Genomic DNA, 22,658 nt, shown 5'->3' on the forward strand with positions numbered 1-22,658 from the left:
TAGATAGATAGATAGATAGATAGATAGATAGATAGATAGATAGATAGATAGATAGATAATGGACATGGAGTAATTCAAGGAAGAGGTTTTCTAAAGTGTGGCACTTCAGTATTAAATTGTCACTGCCTGCCATTAAAACTTTAATAAAGAATTGCCTACTAGATTCCCTTTTATCTACAGGGAAGATGTTGGAGAAGAGCCTGGTGAAGATGTTGGAGAAGAGCCTGAGGTTGTGAGGAAGGATGGTGAGAGAAGGGCAGGTGACAACGGTGGGGCTTTTGAGAACAATTTGCAAGTTGAGAAAAAGAGAAGTGAATTTGGAAATGTAACATGTATTGATTCTTCTGTGAGTCAGTTAATGAATTAGATGCTTTTACACCCATTATTTTACATAATTCTTACAATAGCCTTACAAAGAAAGAAAAAGTAATGTTCCCATTTTGAAGACAAAAATACTAGGATGTAGACTCCTAAAGTTGGCCAAGGTTGAATACTACCTATGTGTGATCAAAGTTAGATTTGAACCTGGACCCATGTCCTGGGTCTATGATCCCCAGTAATACTGAGCCACTCTCCACATTTGTCAGGGGATAGTCAGCCTTGTCTCTTCTAATCTTATTGCTCTAATCTTCCTTCTACTGGAAGAAGGAGTCTCCTCTATATCTCAAGTTTATCCTTCCTTCCAACAATGGACTGTCCAAGATGAGACAGGATTTGCATGAATGATGGAATTAGAGATCAGACGTGGTCAGAATTGTCAGCAATGTGGGAAGAACTGAGGACTACTTTCCTGGTTGCCACAGAGTTTGGAGGCCATTTATTCTCAGCTCCAGTCTAGGCATTGCTAAAGTCAAAGCTCTGGAGTAAGGAGTGCAGGGCCCTGGTCCCTCATTCCTGGCCCCACGTGTATTAGTTTGCTTTGCTCTGACATAAAGGCTCATTTTATCCCCTCAGACTAGAAGAAGATAAAAAGAAAAACAGAAGATGTAGAGAGGATAAAAAAAAAATGTGTCTTACAGAGATAAGGTGGGAAAGAAAGATGTGACAGGAGATACCTTTTTGTCCCAAGAGGGGAATAGGATTCTGGAAAGGTTTGTAGGGACAAAAGGATCATACACAAAATGCTGTGAAGGAGGCTACTCCTCCCTAAGACCTAGGGTTAACTGTAGGAGTTCCTAGATTCTTTTCTCCTCTTAGCTAGGAGAGAGGCAGGAGAGTTGGGTGAGAATGGTAATCTCTGAAGTCTTGCACTCAGTGTGGGGGAGGGAATAGTTGATCAACCTAAAGTCAACATTAAGGGAGCAAAGCAGCTAGGGGCAGTTTCCTCCAACCTTAACTTTCAATCCCCACCCCCATCCCAGCTCACTCCCACACTTCTCTCCTTGGTCTGCAGGACTGAGCGTCCTTTTCATTAACCTTTTATCTCCCACCTCCATACACATACTATTTTCCTATACCCTCTAAAGCAGTCAGCAGTCACAGCCCCCGCAGCTGGCAAACCTGCCTCAGCACTTGGGTAGGGGGAGGGACACACCTCCCAGTGCTGCGGGGATGGGGAAATGCGGGTGGGGGTTGTTCACTTGCCCTCGGATCTCTCTCTGCTGTAATAGCTGAGCTGAGCGGCAGAGACCAGGCATGCGCAGCATCTTAGGGCGCATTGTGATGGGAACTGCTTTTCTGAGTCTCTTCACAAAGACTCAAGAGTAACCACTAACCACCCCTCAAGACCCCTCATCTTTAAGGCGCACATACAGATGTAGAGACACTGCAGACTTTTAAAAACAGGAAACTGGTTGCAGCTTGAAAGTCTGTTCCACGTGAGGATTGGTGTATTTCTGTTGATCCCATCTCTGGTGTTGACATAAGCCGGCGCCTAGGCTTTGCAGTCCAGAGCTGCAGTTTGCAGTGGAGCTAAGCGGTGTGCGGCTTTAATTCCACGTCAGATCAACTTTGATCAATATCCCCCTACCGGCCCAATTGGAAGAACCCAATTCACCGGAGCTGAGCCTTTGAGGCTTTTAGCTCTTTTCTTCTTCCCCACTCTTTAGATCCACCATCTTCGAGGGCGGGGGAGCCCTTTGGTTTTCTTTATAATTTATTTCTTATTTCTGTATCTCTTCCCTGTTTTGTTTTGTTTTGTTTTTTATGATTTTGGTTTTGCTCCTGTTTTAATTCTCTCTGTTTGTTTCTATCTGTCTCCCCGTGTCTCTATCTCTGTGCCCGTCTCTGTCTCTGCCTGCCTCTCTGTCTGTTCTCTCTCTCTCTCTCTCTCTCTCTCTCTCTCTCTCTCTCTCTCTCTCTCTCTCTCTCTCTCTCTCTCTCTCTCTCTCTCTCTCTCTCTCTCTCTCTCTCTCTCTCTCTCTCTCTCTCTCTCAGAAATCGCTTTGGGGAACCCAGCTTGCAGCCAATGAACCCGCCTTCCAGATTGGTGTGAAGACAGAAGTGAGGTGGGGGGGGGCGTGGAGGGGGTGTGAGAGAGATCCTGGGAGGGGGGAGAGGAAGAGAGGAGAGAGGAAGAGAGGAGAGGGAGAGAGAGAGGAAGAGAGAAGAGAGAGAGAGAGAGAAGAGGAGGAGGCGGCGGCGGAGGAGGATTAGTGTGGGGTGGAAAGGAAGAGTGAGCGAGCGAGAGCAAGTTGAGGGGAGGGGGTGTAAGAGCCGGCGAATTCTTTTTCTTTTTCTATTATTATTTTGACGACTCCCGAGTTGCGCCCATGCTCTTGTCAGCTTCGTTTTAGGCGTAGCACAGCCAGGCAGAAGAAAATGGGGCAAAGCGTGCTCCGAGCGGTCTTCTTTTTAGTCCTGGGGCTTTTGGGTCATTCTCACGGAGGATTCCCCAACACCATCAGCATAGGTAAGCTCCCCAGAGCCAGCCAGAGGGGGCCAGGCTCTTCTGCATCTGAAACCCACTACCCTAGTGGGGCTGGGGGTATCGCAACATGAGTCTCTGTCCTGCATGGTTTGGGGACGGTGTCTAGGGATGGGGGACTGAGCTGAGATCTTGGAGACCTGAGCTGCAAAGAACTGACGAGTATGGGGAGCATCCAAGATGAGAGAAGGGGTCTCCCGGGGCTAATGCGGGTGGACGGCCAGGTTTTCTGAGCTGACCGAGGAGCAAGGGAGTCAAGCTGGAGGTTGGGATGCTGCAAGAGGCTAAGAGTCGCGGCTTTTCAGCTCGCTATTCTGGACTTTGCCAGGGCATGCTTGCAGCCACTGGAAGTTGTCCCAGGGTGATACTGCCTGTCTGGCCGCGCCAGGACGCATAACCTGGGCCCAGGTCGCCCCGTCCCGCGTCTCAGGCTTCAGTGAGACAGGATAGTGTTAGAGGAAAAGGAACCCACTTTGAATCCCCCAGACCAAGGAAGTAGCTGTGTGGATGGAGGATGGGGTGGGAAGTGGGGGTGATACAAGGAGTCGGGCAAGCAGGGAAGTCACGCAGACCAAGGATTCATGAATTGCGGCTGTGTCTGTCTGGAGACCAGCTCCAGTAGCCGGAAGGGAGTTCTCCCCGCCTCTGCCTGTATTTGCAAGTAGAGAAGTTAGAATTGTTGCTTTTACTGAACTGACCCCCTGTATTGTCATTGGGGATGATTGGGACAGCAAGGGGAACGAAATTGTTTTTCTTCCCACCCTATCACTGTACCCCAGCGGGGAAAATGAACCAGCTGTGCGGATAAGGGTGGGGGTGGGGTTGGAGTCAGGGTTCGGGGCCAGACTCAAGCTTAAGAAAGAACCAAGTCCCACTTTTAGCTCCTTCATCCTTCCCCTACAGCAGCCTCCTCTTTCTCCCGTCTTTTTAGTTTCCTCCGTGTACAAAACCCAGGTTTTTCACAGTGGAAAGCAGAGTTTCCAAGTCTTGAAAGACACACAGGTTGAAAAAAATCATTCCTCAATTGAGCTTCCCAGAAACACTGAGGTAGCCCGGTAGCTCCTGTTTGTTACTTTCTAACTCCTGCTGAAGTAGGGGGGACACAAGCCGAATCTCCATTGCTTTTGCTTCTAGGTGGACTTTTCATGAGAAACACGGTACAGGAGCACAGCGCTTTCCGCTTTGCTGTGCAGTTATACAACACCAACCAGAACACCACTGAGAAGCCCTTCCATTTGAACTACCACGTAGACCACTTGGATTCCTCCAATAGTTTTTCTGTGACTAATGCTTGTAAGTAGATCTGCCTTGGCTCCCTTTGGGACCTTAGGGGACCCCATTTGCATTTTGTTTGTGATGCATGGGACTTTGCAAACGTGTGTGCTGGGGGGTGGGGGGGGGATAGTGATTGCCTCAATAAGCAGACTGAGGCAGTTGTCAATCCTGGGTTCGTGTTGCATAAAACAACCTTGAAGGATTCTGCTGCGGGGCTGAAAGCAGTGGGCAAAACTCTGAGGTGAATTATGTTTGATGCAAAACTTCTACTTTCCTCCCTGCTAAACTGGTGGTGTTCTCTCCCCCGCACCCTTTTTTCCTTGGGGGAAAAGAAAGAAAGAAAGAAAATAGCATGGTTGTTCAGGGAAATTTCAGATGGAATTTTTAAAAAAGAAGCAACAGCAGCTCCTTGATTGAGAGAATGCGGGGCATGCAATACTTGAGTGGTGAAGCTGTGTCTGCTGGTCGGAATGGGCTGAGTTTAATGATGGCCTGACACATAGGAACAAAATATGAGAACCCTGCAAACAAGTGACCTTGAAGCATAGATCAGGCTGGATTCCCTGGCCTCTTTCTGTGCTACCCAGAGTGCTCTGATAGGAACTGATAAGACTACAAACTGATTGCAAGTGAAAAATGCATGTCAGCCTAAAAGCAAGACGGAAGACCGTGCCCAGGTGACTTTTTGGAAAGCCAATCCTGTCTGTGCTATCGTGCCTACGCACGCGTGTGCGCACACACACACACACACACACACACACACACACACACACACGAGCGCGCACGCATGCACGCACACACACACACACACACACATGATTGTTAAGGACAACACAGTTCTTAATTTAGAGCAAGAGGTTGGTTGTGGGAAGAAGCTTGAAGCAGGAAAACTGAATACTTAAAAAGGGGAATTTCATCAGCCCCAAAGCCATTTCTGGAATCCACCTTTATACCATTATCTCTTTTCAAAAGGGAAATTTTAACAGTAAAACCACAGGAACTCAAATGGTTAATAGCTTGTTGGACACAGGTTTTTGTTTTGTTTTGTTTAACTTGAGAGAAATTTTTGTGAGAAACACTGAATTCTTCATCGGAGCTTACTTTGTTTCACTAAAAGTTTCTCCCAAATGAAGCCACTTAACACAAAGTATGTCTTGTTTCTCTGGAATGGTGTGCTTTGAAATCTGAAGTTTCACCACATTTTGGGAAATGGTATTTATGTCTGTTGGAATTTAACTTTGTCTATGACTTTCTTCAAATCCTTCCATCTCCAAAAATGTGCAATCCCTAACAGTCCTTAAACAGGACCTTAAAGAGCACATTTCATTGGATTTAAAGACTTGGGTTGAAGGGAAAGGAGAGTGGAAGAAGTACTTTCCAAAAAAATGTAACAGTTATCAGCCTGCAGAAAAATTTAGCTGAAGGTGCAGATTCTTTTAAGAACATGTTCTGAGACACTCTGTATTTGACATTCTTTAGTTTTCCAACACTGACAAAAAAAGAAATGTATTAATTTTAGTTAAGTGTGAAAGTTACAAAATGTCTGGCTATACTTCCTGTCTTACTTTTGTAATCCCCGACCTCTCTCCAGCATTTACAAGGCACATCTGATTCTTAATCCTGCTGCGCTGTGATCTCCTCAAGAGGCTGAATCTGAAAGCCAGTTTCCTAAATATCAATTAGAACAGATTTAAAACCAAATACATGAAACCAACGGGGTGCATTATCATTAACAAGGGATAATACATATTTCATCTCCCTTCCCTGTCTTTCCACTGATGAACTCTGGGCTAAGATAGTCATTTGGTTTCTCGGGAATGATTGATTTCCAAAGCTTTGGGTTTTGTTCTTCTGATCAAACTGCTGTGACATTCAGCAGCCTGCCTCCAGCTATCAGAACCTGAACAACAGTCAGGAAATGATCTCTGTCACGAGAAAAATCTCAGGTTTAGGAACAGGTAATAAACCATCCATATTGGACAGTAAGTGGCCAGTGAGGGGACTAGGAAACCAACTGATCAGAATCAAACCCATAGCACTCTTACTTACAAAGCTGGGTTATAGTTGCATACTTAACAATGTAAAAGAAGGGGTTAGATTCACTAAGCAGCAAGAAAAACAAGACCAAAAGGAAAGCTCCTCCTTAGTTATGTCAAATACACACAGGCATACACACTTCCAGGGCACACGTGGGAGAACAATCTAGAAATCAATGATGTATACCTAGCTGCCTGTTGCACACTCAGACTTGACAGTTAGCTCAGAAGACAGCAGAGAGAAGCTGCCATCTTCTCTGGTCCCCGGAACAGTCATGTCTGAAAGTCACAATTGTCTGAATGGTAGCAGATCTCAAAGCTGTCTCCTGGCAGCTGCTGCTTGATGGCTTAGTGTGAGAAAGATACTTAGTCCAACTGTAGCCTCTGAAAACAATAATTCAAGTGGGCAGAGAAATGTTGGCGATGTCTGTTCCATCCTCCCCGCCCCCATGGCCTTTATTGTTCTTGTGGAAGTATGAGTCAAACCTGTCAGATACAAGCAAACAATTCTAACAGTACTTGAACCAAGCAAATGACTACAGATGCCAGTCCACCAAGTGATTATTACCAATGCCACAGAGGAAACAAATAATACCAATGCCCTCTAGCCTTCCTATCTGGGGAACTCCGGTGAAAACCTCAGATGAGTCCAAATCTGGTTATATAGCCCTCCTATCTAGTTCAGTGTGGAACTGGACTAGCAACAATGAAATAACCTTCCTTGTCATGCAGAGTTCCCAGTTTCAGCTTTCTTTGGGGCTGAAGCTGATTTTCTCTCTGGATCTCTGACCCTGGGGAAAACACATACTTTCTAGGGCATAGGTATGCAGGAAAACGGAAATGTGAGGAGTAATGCCTTCAGTCCCCGCCCCTGCCCTCTGCTTCACCTCAGCACTGTCACCTTTCTCCATGCAAAGTATTCAGAAGTCGTTCTCACAATGAATCCTAGGCACCAGTTATTTAAAGACTCTACTAGCAAGCAAGCTTTTTCTTTTCTTTTCTTCTTCTTTTTTTTTTTTTCTGCACAAGCCTCAAGAGGTTTGCTTAAGACAGACTCGAACTTCATTCTGTGCCTTAAGAGGCCAATAAAAGCCTCCCTGGCTTTGAAAGGTGGTTCAGTTGGGATCTTAACTCAGAAGAGAATGGAAGTTTCTCAGAAAGACTCACCTGATTTAGAGCACATGTTCCCATTTCATAGGAATTAATAGAGTCCACTGCCTTACTTTTAAGTTTAGCCCAGGTCAAGGCAGAGAGAATGACGGTGTAACTAAAACGGTTTCAGCATTCATGCCTCCGTAAACATAGAAAGGCACACACATGATTAGTGCATAAGAGAAACAATGCACACCCATTTTGTAAGTTACAGATCTAGCATTTAGGGGAGGAGAAAAAAAGAACCAAACCAACGTGATAATTCTCAGGCTTACAAGGGTAGGGAAATATCAGGAGATTGCTCAGTACTGTGGTTTGACTTTGCTGTCCCGTTTCCTCCGGAAGCCCCGTTGATTCCCTTGAAGTCCCCTCCTGTGTCATGCCGCTGTGCACTTGTAGTGCACTCCACACTACACCGCCCCAGCCTCTGCAGTGTCAGCTCATTAGCACACAGATCTCATATTCCCTCTCCGCACTGTCATTGCAAAAATTGCTGTTGTACACCTTTACAGCCAACAAATGTGCTCGTGGATTACGTACTGAAGCAGGGGAAAGGCAAATGCAACCTAAAAGGTTATTCACTGCAGAATTGTCCTCTAAATGCATTGACTTAAATAAAAATCTGTTGATGGAAGAAGCTCAGTGTGGATACTGAGACTGACAGTGGATGGGGGACTACTTACAGGAGTACCAACTCTGATGGAGCCCTGGGCAAAATTCCTTTTGTCAGCTAAACCTAACATATCAACAGCAAGGTTTTCTTCTACTAATGTTTACAAGTGACTTGAAATCTACCTGCAAACTGAGAACTTCCCCCCTTTTATAACTGAGCCTATTTTGCTACCAAGTGTACTTAGCTGAGACAGGCTTCTATCTCCTACCCACAGAGTCACAATCTAATTATCTAATTACTCTAATTGCCAGGAAGGAGCCACTTAACCATTTAGGTCCATTTGGAAAAGAAATGTCTCTCTTGATCACAAGCTCTGCAATACCATGGGCTTTGTTTTGGCTTTGTGTGACTGTTTGCTTTCCTCATATAAGCTTAGAAAAGAAGATGAATACCCTGAGATTAAGGCTCTTGTCCTGCTATAGGTTGTCAAGTCCTAACCATTATCCGCTCTGACTCCACCTCCCCCATGACTGAAGGATATGTGCACTTTTGCTGCCCTGCCTCCTCTACCCTGTCTCCTGACTAGTCCTCAGGAAGCTCACTGGCTTAGTTTTTTGGTCCTTTTGGCGGGCTGGCTTAGCCTACTGAAGCACGAAGGGGACGCCTCAGTGGTGCCAGTCAAAGATTTAAGTCACCTTCTCACAAGGTTTATCATCATTTTTTTTTCTTAATCTATGCTTTGTAATGGAGGAGGGAGGATGGTGAGGCTGTTCATTTTGGCCATAAAAATAGATGGCAATCAGCAGGCTGTAAAGGTGAGCTTCCTGCAAAGTGTATTACCACTCATACAAGACAGCTTCCTATTGATCTTATAAGTGAAGGCAATGGAGAAAGGAGGGTTTGCAGAAAAATAAAAGAGGAAAGAGAATTACTCCGTTATTCTATCTGTGTTTACTGAAAAGTGGAGCCGTTTTTTTTTTCTTCTCTCTCTCTACAATTTAAACTTGTTTTTCTTCTAAATAAAACTAGTGTTCCATATGCCCCATCTTCTACCTCAATAGAGATTGTTTTCTTAATTGTATGTTTCCCTCCATGGTCCCTCAAATTGAATGAGTAGTGGGAGCTGCTTTAATGGTTTTGGTCCCTGAGATATCTGTAACTTCCACGGTTATGGGGATTCAGAGATGATTGGCTGCTTCTGTTTTGACAGCTTGAGAAAATAAATGAAGGTGTTGAGGTGTTGTTGTTTGTCTTCCTTTCTGCATAGGAGATTTGTCATTTTTATACAATTGATTTAAAGATTAAAAGACAACAAATATTTTTAAGAGATGACCAGAAATTTAGAAGCTAGAATTCATTACTTTGGAACAAGAGAATAAAAATCCTTATCCAAATGATTTGCCTTTGGATTTCTTAGATGGGGGGCCACTGATACATTTTAAAAGAACTTTTGTGAAGCTTTGTATCTCCTATAAAGATCAAGAAAATCATATTAAACCAAATTTTGACTCGATTCCTTTGCATGTTGGTAGTTTAGGCCTAATTAGAAGGGATGTCCAGGAGACCTCACCATTAAAGCAACCAATGGAGGCAATAGTTATGCTTCGAAAAGGAAAGGAGGTGACCATGCACAAAAGCAGCTCCCTCCCCCTGCAAGCTGCTCAGGGGCCATCCAAGCCCCAGACACAGAGTTTTAAATAGGCTCAGCCTAAAGTCTAGAATCAACACAAAGTTAGGGACACTGTCTCCCCAAGGAGTTAATGCTTAGCAAACTGAAAATGTGGGCAAAATTTGTCTTTTTCATATTTCTACTCTTTTTGTCATTATTATTTCCTTTCTTACTCTGGCTGTCCAGCTCATGCCTGTTGCCTGGTCTCCAATTGCCTACTCATTGGCCTAGCCACACTAACTTTACATAGGGACTATTTCCTACACTGAGAGTCTTGGTCTTTCTTTGTTCTTATTAGATTGTCCTTGCTCTTAGTTAATGCTCCTTAAGGACTATACACTACTTTGGGGATACCAGCTTTTTCCTGAACACAACAATATAACCTAAAGTGGTAGAAGAGAGGATTGAAATGCATAACAGGAGATTATTAACTTTAACACCTGGGAGTATAAGAGGCATCATGTCTCAATTTCAAAGGAAGATACTCAAATGGGGGGGGGCTCTTAGGATATAATATTCATATTGGCTTTTTACCCAAATCAAAGTCAGCAGGCTTTGGATATGAAAGTCCTTTTTCAGGGAAAAGGTAGCTATTCATAGTAGGATGGGTATGAGTACAGCTAAACCATAGGCTCAGTTTCAAGTGAAAAACTTGAAAGTCTTTGGGACAATTTTGGGAATCGGCCCAAATACATAGGGTTTCATTTTATTGAAGTAGCTGTTGTAAGAACTGTAACTATATGTGGGCAGTGGCAGGAGATACACTGTACCAAATGAAAGTCATTCAGGAGAGGAGAGGAGAGGAGGGTGGTAGGGAAGCTGAGTCTCATGCAGAAAGTTTCTATCCTTTGCAATGGCATGTGGAATCGCATGCCAGTGGTGGTAAAACTGGATGCACTCAGTACCTAGCCAAGAAGTAGCTCCCTCTCATTCCCTCTAGCTTTCTCTTACCTTGGGTCGGTCATATATTGTGGTTCCTCTGCCTATGGAAGGATCCATCCTACTCTCTTCTGGACTCACACTGCACCTAAGTGAGGACAATGAATGGTGGCCCTCCTCCCTGTTTCCCAATTGTCACTTGTTTTTTAAGCATTGATCCTCAATGCAACACTGTTTTAGCTTGTTTGCAAAAGTCAAAGGACCATAGATAAGACGGGAAACAGTGCTGGCGATGGTCTCTTACCATATGCTGCACAATTCAATACAAACTAGCATTTATCAACCTTTCATGCATGCACCATATGCCTGAAAGGCATGATAGGATTTCAAAGTTTGCTATGAGCCCAAGACTTTTCATTTCTAGCAAGTTCCTGATCCTTAAATCACATTTTGAACAACAACAACAAAAAGGCCAAAGTTAAGAGACTGTATTTACCAAAGTAAAGGTTCTTTGGGTCACACTTTTATCATCAAGATTTGTCTAATGAAACAAAGTTCTGCACAAGATACATTTGCTTTATTCTGAGTCACATACGTCTCAGTCATATTCCCAACAATCTCATGTCCATTTCATCCAGGTAGGTGTCATTATTAGATGCCCACTGAAAACATTTGCTTAGAGTTGGTTCTTGTAGGAGTGTGGAATGGTGAGCTACAGGGCAGGCTGAGAGAAAATGTAGCCCATGAGTCAGAATGACAGTGTCTTGGCTCCTTGCCACATCCCAAAGTGCCCTGTTTAGAAACTATATATATATGCAAGAGATCTAAGGTTGCTTTGTAGTTCCAACTCTATTTCCACTTTGCTTCTCTGGGTCAAGACATGCCAGAAGGAGGCATGTAACAACTGCTTTTCAGCTGCCCAGCTTCTCTTAAACAGGGTTGGAAACAAGAAGCACAACACAATTCTATCTTTTTTCAAGAAGAGACTGAAAAATAAACTCAATTTCCAGGTACTCAGAGTGAAGGAAGAAGTGTAATGTTGCTTCTGAACATATCTTAGCTAAGGACTGATCCAAGGAAGACATTAAAAGAATAGCCAATGACATTTGAACATTGAATCTGATGCAATCCCACCCCACCCCCAAATACTGTCACTCTAATGGTCTGCATTTTTAGTCTTTGATTTAACAAATTTACTTAGGTGCATTATTGCATTAGAAGGGTATGCTAAAATCTGAGTATGCAGTCTGGAAGTGAATGAGCTAAATACTTTTTACTCACATTTAAACAGAATTATTTATTCAGACTAACACCTATTACCTTTCAGAGTCCCTAGAAGGAGATATCCAGAACAGGTAAGTAACGTAGAATAAGACAGCTAACTGCCAAAGAAAGTTGAGCAAAAAAAAAAAAAATGGATGGTGGACATTAAGAAGGTTGTTGATGGAAAATTGGTCAAGAAAATACACACTATCTCTTTCTTCACATTGGTCCTCAGTTGTAAACTTTGCGCCTTTATTCACTATGCTCTTATCTATGTTTGACTATTTCAATGGCATTTGACCCATGAAGTTGCTCTCTTCTGATGCAGTGAGCCTGCTGCCTGCTTTCTGCATGACTGTTTGTTACCATGGATAATCGTGAAGTTGGAATTTTCTGTAGTTAATGTGGGAAACTTGCAGAAGTAAAATCAGTTTGTAAGCAAAGACAGTGAGCAATTTTTTTTAAGCTTTAAAAACTGTTATGATAAACCTCCTTCCCTCTTCAGTTATCCATGGTTGGCTGATTGGTTACCAATAAAACAGGTAGAGATCAGCACTCAACCCACAGAAAGGTAAGTATATGGATAAAGGCATTAATATGGTGTTCTCTGCATGGGTGAATTGTAAATTTAAGACAGAACTCGGACATTTGCAGTCTGACAGAACCTGTTATAGAGCCTCAAATATCCTTTAATTTCACTGCAATCTCCAAAGATACTCGTTGATTAGTTTAAGTCTTGGATTGGACCATTTACATCAGAATCACCAAAGATTCTGCTTTAAATATGAATTCCTAGTTTATACCCCAAATGTATGAATCAGAAAATACATGCTTTAGGCCTATCTATCAAGTTTTGTGGGTGATAATAATAACATAAATCTAATTTGAGATTCATGTAGTTAATAAATCCTGATACTATAATGTGAGATATGCAGATTCAGACTGCAATCTATTGAATACCCACTAAGCAGCAAGTATAGTGCCTCTATGCATTTTCATACATGTTGCCTTTTTGGGTAATTGAACTACAATTGATCCATGTAAGCAGTAACAAATTTGACTGCCAATCTGAAACTTTAGGCTAGGACTTGAGAAAACTAAGCATCATGGTCTCTGGGACAAATAAAGCAACAACTCTGAGATGGCAAATTGAAACAGGGGCATGGTTTTCATTTTTGCTGTGTATCTTCCTATCTTGGCTTGTTAGCCAATGATGGTTCTTTAAATATGCTATGAACTAGATGCCATGGCAAATGTCAGTCCATTTATTAAAATGGATGCATTGCAATCATTTACTTCAGCATTCAGTATGGCCTTCCTCCCCATGATTGTTATAAACAAATTTAAAACAAGAGCTGATATAATAACTACCACTCCATTGTACCACATGGAAAACATTGTCCAAGGAATTTTATATGTTATTTCCCAAGGAATCATTACATTTCCAGAAGTGAGGCACTTTCACCCCAATTTTATACAAAATAGAAATCATAAGTGGTTCAAAATTCATAAGCAGCTAGCTCAAGGTTACACAGCTGGCTCTGTGGTAGTGCCAAGAGAATTTCCTGCCTCTAGAGTCTTACTCAATTTCAAACGGAGTTGAAATCTTAAATGATTATAAGAGCTAGACACATCACATATGTGGTGCATGAGGCAGGTATGTTTAATAAGGAAGAGTGAAGTATTTGACAATCTCTATGTTCCAAAGCCCTCAACATATACAAATCCTATTTTTAACCCACCATGGAAGAAACAGGATACCTTCAGTAGTCCCTAAGATGGCTGAATATGGAAGGTGCATGTCTCTGACATCTATACCACAATATATGGTATACTCTATTTAGCAGCTAATTATTGGTTTGGGGAAAACTGTTAACTGGTCATTATAACTAGTGAGAAAAAAGAGAGAAAAGAGCAAAGCTTTACTGGGGGAAGGGAGGAAAGACAAAATCCATTTGTCTTCTTTTCTTAACAAAACATTAAGATGTACCAACCTAATAGAACTCTCTATCTCTTATGCACATATGTAATCTTACATACACAACACTTTATACAGTTGTTTTTTTTTATGTAAATGTCACCTCAACTCTAACTTTCCATCAGACAACAGTGAGGTGTATAGCAAGGATAGAATGCTAGCATGGGGTCATTAATATAAATTTGGCAGATCAGAAGAGGTCTTCTGAGGGGGCTTGCTTTGGAGAAATTGCTTAGGTTCTCATATATACTCCCCACAAATTGGAGACACTATATAAGTTAAGGATCTCTGAAGATTCACCTAGGGTAAAATCTCCTATATTTTAAGAGACAGGCTTAGATCCTTAAGCCAATGTCCAAAAGAAATTTGTATTCTTATTTGCTTGATGTTGCAAACAGACATAGTCACCTGGGTTACATGTCATCCATCGTGAGGCACTACTTGTAGCTTATCAATAGCTTGCCATAGTAAGAGTGAGAGCAGCATGTCTTCTCATAATAACACCCCATTTCCAGAAATAAGAGCACAACACGAATAAAATCTTGATTCTCATTAAAATAGTAAGCAAGGAAACAATTTGGTATCCTATTTTCGGACTCAGTCACATTCCGTCCCCTGTCATTTTAAGTGTTCCAACAGTAAGTAGTCTGTTTCCTAGTTCCCTTGAGGCAGAGAAGACAGCATCTAGTGGCAGAATTTTGCTAACCAAGAATCCTGATCAGTCAGTAGCTTCAATCTCTTAGGTTGAAAGTAAAAATCATTGACATGTGTAGCCAGTCCATAAATATTGGACACTACCTGTTCGCAAATAAGAAATTTATTTAATGAACAAGTTTTTTTATGTTAATTGGAGATAAATGTCTGAGGTGCCTATAGAACCTGTTCTTGATTAAAACTTTATGAGTGCTAGATAACTACTCCAGGATGATATGTTTCTCAGTAAAGGCATGCCTAGAATGTCAATTAAGACCAAACCCCTACATACATCACCGTACAATTTACTTTGAAGTAATAAAGCAAGTTACAGAAAAGTAAGCACCTTAGATCCCATGTTTCTATGACTTTGGGAAACAATAAAAGGAAAACAGAGATTTATGAGAGTGGGTAACAGACCAGGAGTTAAGACAGGTACCCAGTTAAAGTCTCAGATTTGACATCAACTGCCTCTATCACTATAGACCAGCCTCTATATCTCTGCTTCTAGTTTCTATCATTTTTAAAATAGAGAGGTCTTTCTGGATGCTATCTGAGACTTTGATCATTGAGAACCTATCACTAGGTCTTACTGGCTTACTTTATTTCTAGCTGAGGAAATACTATGCAAATGGAATCTCCCCCAATTCTTTCTGTATCTAGAAAGTTCTATTCGTGTTTATTGTTCTAGCCCACACTGATAAGTCCTGGGATCAAACTATCAAATCATAAATCTGATGGATAGTGTTTCTACCTAGTCATCACTTACCCTTCCCAATCCCAACCTCTTTCACTTATTATGCAATACTGAGCAAGTTACTTGATTTCATCATGCCTCATATTCCCCAGTTATGAGTGGAAATAATGATAACCCTTATTGGGTTGATGAGAGTTTGAAATGAAATCACAAATTCATATAAAACATGCACAATAGTGTCCAGTACCTACTGGTTATCATTATTGATATCATCATTAATTTAAAATATTTTGAGCTTTTTGTCCTAAAAACAGAAACCTAGTTTCCTTTGAAAACTGAAATCACTTGTCACTTCAGAAACCAGATTTCCTTCCTGAACAGCTGTTCACTGAGCCTTTACAGTTCTAAGTTCTTCTTCAAACCACAGATTATTTTTTTTCTGCCAAGAAACCCATCACAACACCCCCTCATATTTCCAGCCCACCAACCTAACCTCAGACATCTCTCACCCATGCATCCAACTTTGCACATCCCCTTTAACTCTTGGCAGCAATAACTACTCAGATACCGCCATCAAGAAACTCTGTGAGTTGCATATCTCTGCATAACCTAAGGCAAAATTGCAAAGGAAGACCTATGGTTTCCCCTCCCAAAGAAACTATATATTTTTTTTCTAATTCAATATACTATTAATCTCAAACTGACTCATCTTCACAGTGTGTGTGTGTGTGTGTGTGTGTGTGAGAGAGAGAGAGAGAGAGAGAGAGAGAGAGAGAGAGAGAGAGAGAGGTTACTCAGTTTATATGCAACTCCACCAACTTCCCCAAGGCCCAGGATGCATCCATTTCTCCTATGAAAATGATTGAAAAGAAAACACATTGGCCAAGTACTCTGTGGGCTGGCTCTGCAGCCAGGAACTAGGACTTCTCTAGAAATGGGTCTGCCCACTGAGTAGTATCAGAAAAAGCAGCAAAAATAAATTGTTTACGGGTCTGCTAGCTAGTTCATTCCTATGGACACTGCATTAGTGAATGGGCTTTTTTTTTCCTGAGCCTGAGGAACTGAGAAAAAAAAATGTTCCATGCATTTTCATTCCTGGTAGGCACTGTTGTGCACACAAGCATTTCTCATACATCTTCTCTCAGTCCTTTCCACCACTTGGTATCACTAAGCCCTTGATAATTCTCTTAATGCTTCTCCCTAAAGATGGTGAAAGCCAGATACAACCCCACTTCTGGTCAATTTATGAGTCTAGGCAACTGGTCCAGTATACAAGAGTTCAAGTCTACTTTCTGTAATTGGTATTCTGGATGTCCTTTGGCCTCCTGATTTCTGCCAGAACCAACCCACTGTCCTTGATTCTTCCTTCTACAGCCTATAGACATATAGGAACACAAGGACATAAAAAACCAATGAGGAAAACAAAGAAGCTCTTCCCCCTGGCTAAAAGTGCCATGGAACTGCCCAGGTTTTTATGCTATTCATTCCTGGTTCTTGTGTCTTCCTCCCTTACATTTTCTGTGGCAAAAGATTGTTGTTTACAAATTCCTTAGTAGAAAGCTATTTCTCCTATTCCATTTGGGAACACTTAACAGACAAATTGTAGCTCTAAAATGGACTACAAGAATTTGAATCTCGACTCTCTTATTAGCAGTGGCCTGACCTTGATAAATGACTTAACACCTCTGCGAAATAAAGATGAATAAAAGAATAAATATGCTACACAGATGCTGTGAATATTAAATAGGAAGATCATTCATGCAAAACATTTACCATGATGTGTGGCACATAGTAAGAGCCAAGTGTAATGGTAGCTACTATTAATACAGAATGGTGAGGTGCTTAAAAATACAGATCTCAAATTTTAACTGATCAAGGGATGCTTTTCCGGTTTCTAAGCCCTAGAAAGCAACTCAGCTTCCCTGTGATTGTATAGCCTAGAACAAGATGGATGGGACAATCTTTGAATACTGAGAAGGCTACCTTGAGTACAAGAGACTAGGTTTGGTGGTAAAATATGTAGAGGGAGAATTTCTGTGATAAATCATAAAGCCAGGTTATATATACTGCTAGGCCTCAACCATGCCACAATTAAGTGCAATTCCTTAGGCTATAATCCTTTCTTATTTACTGTCTTAGAACTGAGAATGATTTTCTTACTGCCCATGTTGCTTTGGATAAAGGATCAAGGCGCTTTGGATAAAGCAGCACAGAGGGTGGCGTGATAACATTGGCATTTGCTGGATTAAAGGAAAGAACAAACTTTCTTCAGATATAAATGTTTTTTTAATGTTTTAGAAGTGACAGAGTAGAAAAGTGAACCCAGAAATCTTCACACAATCAAGGAGAAAAAAAAATGTAGTTTGAGCTTTCTCATCAGGCACAGTTTATGTGGATTCCTTACTTTCAGGTGATTCAGGCAGCACAGATGTTTGGAGCACTTCCTTTTGACTGGATGCCTTTTTTCCCCCTTTGCATGGATGGTACTTGTCTGAGTCAGACTGGAAAGAGCAAATGAAGGCAATATGGGAAAGGTTAACAGAAATTTTCCTAACATGACTTTTTCCTCATTTCAGTCTCCTGTCTCTCCAGAGCAAAGGTTAACCATCTAATTTCATAAATTTACTAGGGAGAATGCTGCTTAGGACCCCCAGACAATGCAGGCAGCTTTTTCCCCCTGTCTTCCTGTCACCTGGCCTTGCTCTATGTGCAGCCAGTCTCTGACAGGCTGAAACCTGGGTGATGACCAAAAGCAGCGTGTTTTTTTTTCTTTTCTTTCTTTCATATCCCAAGATATTCATGCTCCACCAGCTTCATCTCCTCTCTCATTATTATACAAGGCCGCTGCTGTTTTTCTTATAGATTAAAAAAAAAAAAAAAAAAAAGACATGGTTCTCAACAAAGGGAACTGAGGAATCCAGGGGCTAAGGGACTGCACTAAGGTCCCACAACTGGTAGCAGAACTGGGTTGGCAGTCTGGCTCCCAACTCTTGGCACTTCGCTAAGATGTCTTCTTAACCTGCTTCTAAGGCTCTTAGCTTTCCCTGCTACACGGTGATACTCTGTGCAAAAATGACAACCTTGTCAGTTTTAAATAGGTGCTAGAAAGGAAAACCGAAGTCACAGCAAGTCAATTAGGGATGCAGCAAAGCTAGAGTTTCAGGGGCCATGGGTAATGATAATGTGTATTTAGTGGCCCCAGAGCTAACTTGTCAACATTTTACCACCCTTTGATTTATCATGAAGAGTGAGCAAAACAAAGGCTAAAGGTGTAGAGCCCACTTATGTGTCACATAATTTTTGAACTACATCAAGTACTTCTAATCCAACTGTCTCATTTTGTAGATGGGGCAAGTGAGGACAAAAAGAAGGGATTCATCAAACATGATGCAAGATGAGAATTTGGACTTCTCAGTGTGGTCCCCCCCATCATCTTTTCAACCTTCCCACCAGAAAGCTATACTAAAGCAATACCGTTGAATCTATTACTTTTATTTCTATTTTTGGTATCTCTTGAATTATGTCACATTTATAAGTTATAGTATCCCAAACCAATTTTCAAATGTAATCCATCTTTTAGTGAGTATAGAAGTTAAAATGTCAACTTCAATCATGATCAGTGTTTTAAAAAAATACTTCAAAAATATATATGAATAAAATCAGCTACATTGAGCAGAAATCAAGGCTGAGGATACAGCATCGAGATATAGTGCTTGCCTAGCAAGTGTAAAGCCCTGGTATAACCCCTGTCCTGGAGAAAAAAACGGAAGAAAAGAGAGGGGAAAACACCTAGAGAACAAGGAAAATAGAATGGAAGAAAATAAACATGGATTTTTACCACATTTTCAGGACCATATCCTGTGCTTTTATTATAACCTTTTATTATCTTGGGGAGACTTTCTAAGTCTTCAAAAATTTAAAAAATGATCAATTTTTATTTATATTTATTACATCATATAGTTGTTTATTACATACTTGTGATACATAAACAACTACACTCTCTATAGTTATACATTGATATGTATACATATAACACTGCTGCCAAATTTGGTACATTTGGGGATTTTTATTCTCATTTCACAGATGTTTCAATTATGTACCAACTTGCTGTAATATCAATATTCTAGGTCAGGTTTGAAAACATAATGAACAAATAATAAATAGGGACTTATCCTTTCTGCAATGATCACTGTTCCTCCACTGGACACAGCAAAGAATAAAAGTGGAATAGCACATGCCTATAACCCTAGCACTTAGACAGCCGAGGCAGAAGGGTCATGAGTTCAAAGTCAGCTTAGGGTATACAACAAAACCTTGCGTCAGAAAAGGGAGAGAGATGCTATTCCCATGATACCTCTACTATATGGCTACATAAACAGTATCTAAACAATGGTGACACCCATAGGAATGCTGTCATAGAAAGGAGCAATCTTACAAGGCCCCAGTACTGATGAGACAGGAAGAATTAGTCTTTCCCAGAAATGAATGATTTTATTGGTTAAACAATACCAAGTGCTCAGTCCTGAAATTGTATATATACTGTCTTAGTTAAGGTTTCTATTGCTGTGATGAAACACCATGACCAAAAAGCAAGTTGGGGAGGAAAGGGTTTATTTGGCTTACACTTAGACATCACAAGTTCATCACTGAAAGAAGTTGGGACAGGAACTCAAACAGGGCAGGAACAAAGAGTCAGGAGCTGTTGCAGAAGCCAGGTGTTGCTTAGTTACTTACTCAATATAGCGTGTTCAACCTGCTTTCTATAGAAGCTAGTACTTCCAGCTTAGGGATGGCACCACCCACCACGGGCTGGGCCTTTCCCTGTCAATCACTAATAAAGAAAATGCCTTCCAGGCATGCCTACAGCCTGCTTTATAGAGACATTTTCTTAATTGACATTTACTCCTCTCAGATGACTTTAGTTTGTGTCAGATTAATATGAAACTATCCAGCACACATACAAATAACGTTATATGGACTAAGCACATTGTGTTTATAGGTTTATGAATGTGTGTGTGTGTGTGTGTGTATCTAACAATAATAACTAAAGAGAAATAGGTGATGAATTTGAGAAGGTACAGAGGCCATAAGGGCAGGGTTGGAGAGAAAGAAAAATGATATAATTATATTTTTTGTTGTTTTTTTTTTAAAAGATGTATTTATTTATTTTATAAATGTGAGTACACTGTAGCTGTACAGATGGTTGTGAGCCTTCATGTGGTTGTTGGGAATTGAATTTTTAGGACTTCTGCTCACACGGGTTGGCCCCGCTCACTCTGGTCAACCCTGCTCGCTAAGGCCCAAAGATTTATTTATTATTATACATAAGTACACTGTAGCTAATTTCAGACACCCCAGACGAGGACATCAGATCTCATTATGGATGGTTGTGAGCCACGATGGGGCTGCTGGGATTTGAACTCAGGACCTTTGGAAGAGCAGTCAGTGCTCTTATCCGCTGAGCCATCTCGCCAACCCTGGAAGACTCTTTTTTTTTAAATTTTTAATATTTTTTATTACGTATTTTCCTCAATTACATTTCCAATGCTATCCCAAAAGTCCCCCCATACCCCCTCCCTTCCCTACCCACCCATTTCCATTCTTTTGGCCCTGGCATTCCCCTGTATTGGGGCATATAAAGTTTGCAAATCCAATGGGCCTCTCTTTCCAGTGATGGCCGACTAGGCCATCTTTCGATACATATGCAGCTAGAGACAAGAGCTCCGGTACTGGTTAGTTCATCATGTTGTTCCCCCTATAGGGTTGCAGATCCCTTTAACTCCTTGGGTACTTTCTCTAGCTTCTCCATTGGGAGCCCTGTGATACATCCAATAGCTGACTGTGAGCATCCACTTCTGTGTTTTCTAGGCCCCGGCATAGTCTCACAAGAGACAGCTATATCTGGGTCCTTTCAGCAAAATCTTGCTAGTGTATGCAATGGTGTCAACGTTTGGAAGCTGATTATGGGATGGATCCCTGGATATGGCAGTCTCTAGATGGTCCATCCTTTCATCACAGCTCCAAACTTTGTCTCTGTAACTCCTTCCATGGGTATTTTGTTCCCAATTCTAAGAAGGGGCATAGTGTCCACACTTTGGTCTTCGTTCTTCTTGAGTTTCATGCGTTTAGCAAATTGTATCTTATATCCTGGGTATCCTAAGTTTTGGGCTAATATCCACTTATCAGTGAATACATATTGTGTGAGTTCCTTTGTGATTGTGTTACCTCACTCAAGATGATGCCCTCCAGGTCCATCCATTTGGCTAGGAATTTCATAAATTCATTCTTTTTAATAGCTGAGTAGTACTCCATTGTGTAAATGTACCATAATTTCTGTATCCATTCCTCTGTTGAGGGGCATCTGGGTTCTTTCCAGCTTCTGGCTATTATAAATAAGGCTGCTATGAACATAGTGGAGCATGTGTCCTTCTTACTGGTTGGGACATCTTCTGGATATATGCCCAGGAGAGGTATTGCTGGATCCTCCGGTAGTACTATGTTCAATTTTCTGAGGAACCGCCAGACTGATTTCCAGAGTGGTTGTACAAGCTTGCAATCCCACCAACAATGGAGGAGTGTTCCTCTTTCTCCACATCCTTGCCAGCATCTGCTGTCACCTGAATTTTTGATCTTAGCCATTCTGACTGATGTGAGATGGAATCTCAGGGTTGTTTTGATTTGCATTTCCCTGATGATTAAGGATGTTGAACATTTTTTCAGGTGTTTCTCTGCCATTCGGTATTATTTTAATTAAAAATAAGAAAGAACAAAAAAGTGACAAGGGAGATATATGTTATATAACTTAGGCAGACCATATAGAAAGTGTGGTTATGATCTGAAGCCAAATTCCTAAGTTCAAATCCTATATATAACATCTAACTTTATTTACATCTCAGTTTCAAAAACACTTTTCTATAGTTTTCTAATTTGATCTTCATAATGCTCATTTAAGATATACATCTCAGTGTCTCTAGTTGCATATATAGCAGAGGATGTCCTAGCCTGTCATCATTGGGAAGAGAGGCCCTTGGTCCTGTGAAGGTTCTATGCTCCAGTACAGGGGAGTGCCAGGGCCAGGAAGCGGGAGTGAGTGGGTTTGGGAGCAGGGCAGGGGGAGGGTATAGGGGACTTTCGGGATAGTGTTTGAAATGTAAATGAAGAAAATATCTAATAAAAAAAAAAGAGATACAGCTCAGGTGTAATTGTCCCCACTTTGTAGATAAAGAAACTAAGGCCTAAGTGTGTATAACAAGCAATGCCAAGTTAAAGATTATGTAGTAAAAAAGGAAAAATGACCCAGGGTTACCAACTTCAAGTACTTTGGAAATTGTAAAGTGTATAAAGTTAGCTGTAGTATGCAGATGTCGTAAGGTGGGATTACAGTCACAAATGATGCTAGAGACTGGGCTGAGTATTAAGAGCCTCAAAAACATTTTGTAAGGAAAACAGTAAGCTGTTATGGACCAAAAAATTTGATCATGTAAACCAACATCTTTGTATTACTTATGAGAGACAGACAGACAGACACACACACAAG

General features: G+C 41.3%; 1 protein-coding gene across 3 annotated transcripts in view; it reads left to right on the forward strand.

Moving 5' to 3' along the window:
• The first annotated feature begins 2,393 nt into the window (after window positions 1-2,393).
• Window positions 2,394-22,658, forward strand: part of Gria3 (glutamate ionotropic receptor AMPA type subunit 3) — a 265,112-nt gene continuing 244,847 nt past the window's right edge. Inside the window, exons 1-3 of one of the 3 annotated variants that reach the window (XM_029473262.2) lie at window positions 2,394-2,447; window positions 2,725-2,851; window positions 4,001-4,159. In XM_029473262.2, coding sequence (XP_029329122.1) covers window positions 2,761-2,851; window positions 4,001-4,159 — 250 coding nt within the window. In that variant the 5' untranslated portion in view covers window positions 2,394-2,447; window positions 2,725-2,760. Of the gene's footprint in view, window positions 2,448-2,630; window positions 2,852-4,000; window positions 4,160-22,658 lie in introns of those variants that run through there. The other 2 variants (XM_021152663.3, XM_021152661.3) reach the window with 2 other exon arrangements.

Source organism: Mus caroli, unplaced genomic scaffold (assembly GCF_978045245.1).
Source record: "Mus caroli unplaced genomic scaffold, Mus_caroli_1 scaffold_5, whole genome shotgun sequence".
NCBI classification, from domain to species: Eukaryota; Metazoa; Chordata; class Mammalia; order Rodentia; family Muridae; genus Mus; species Mus caroli.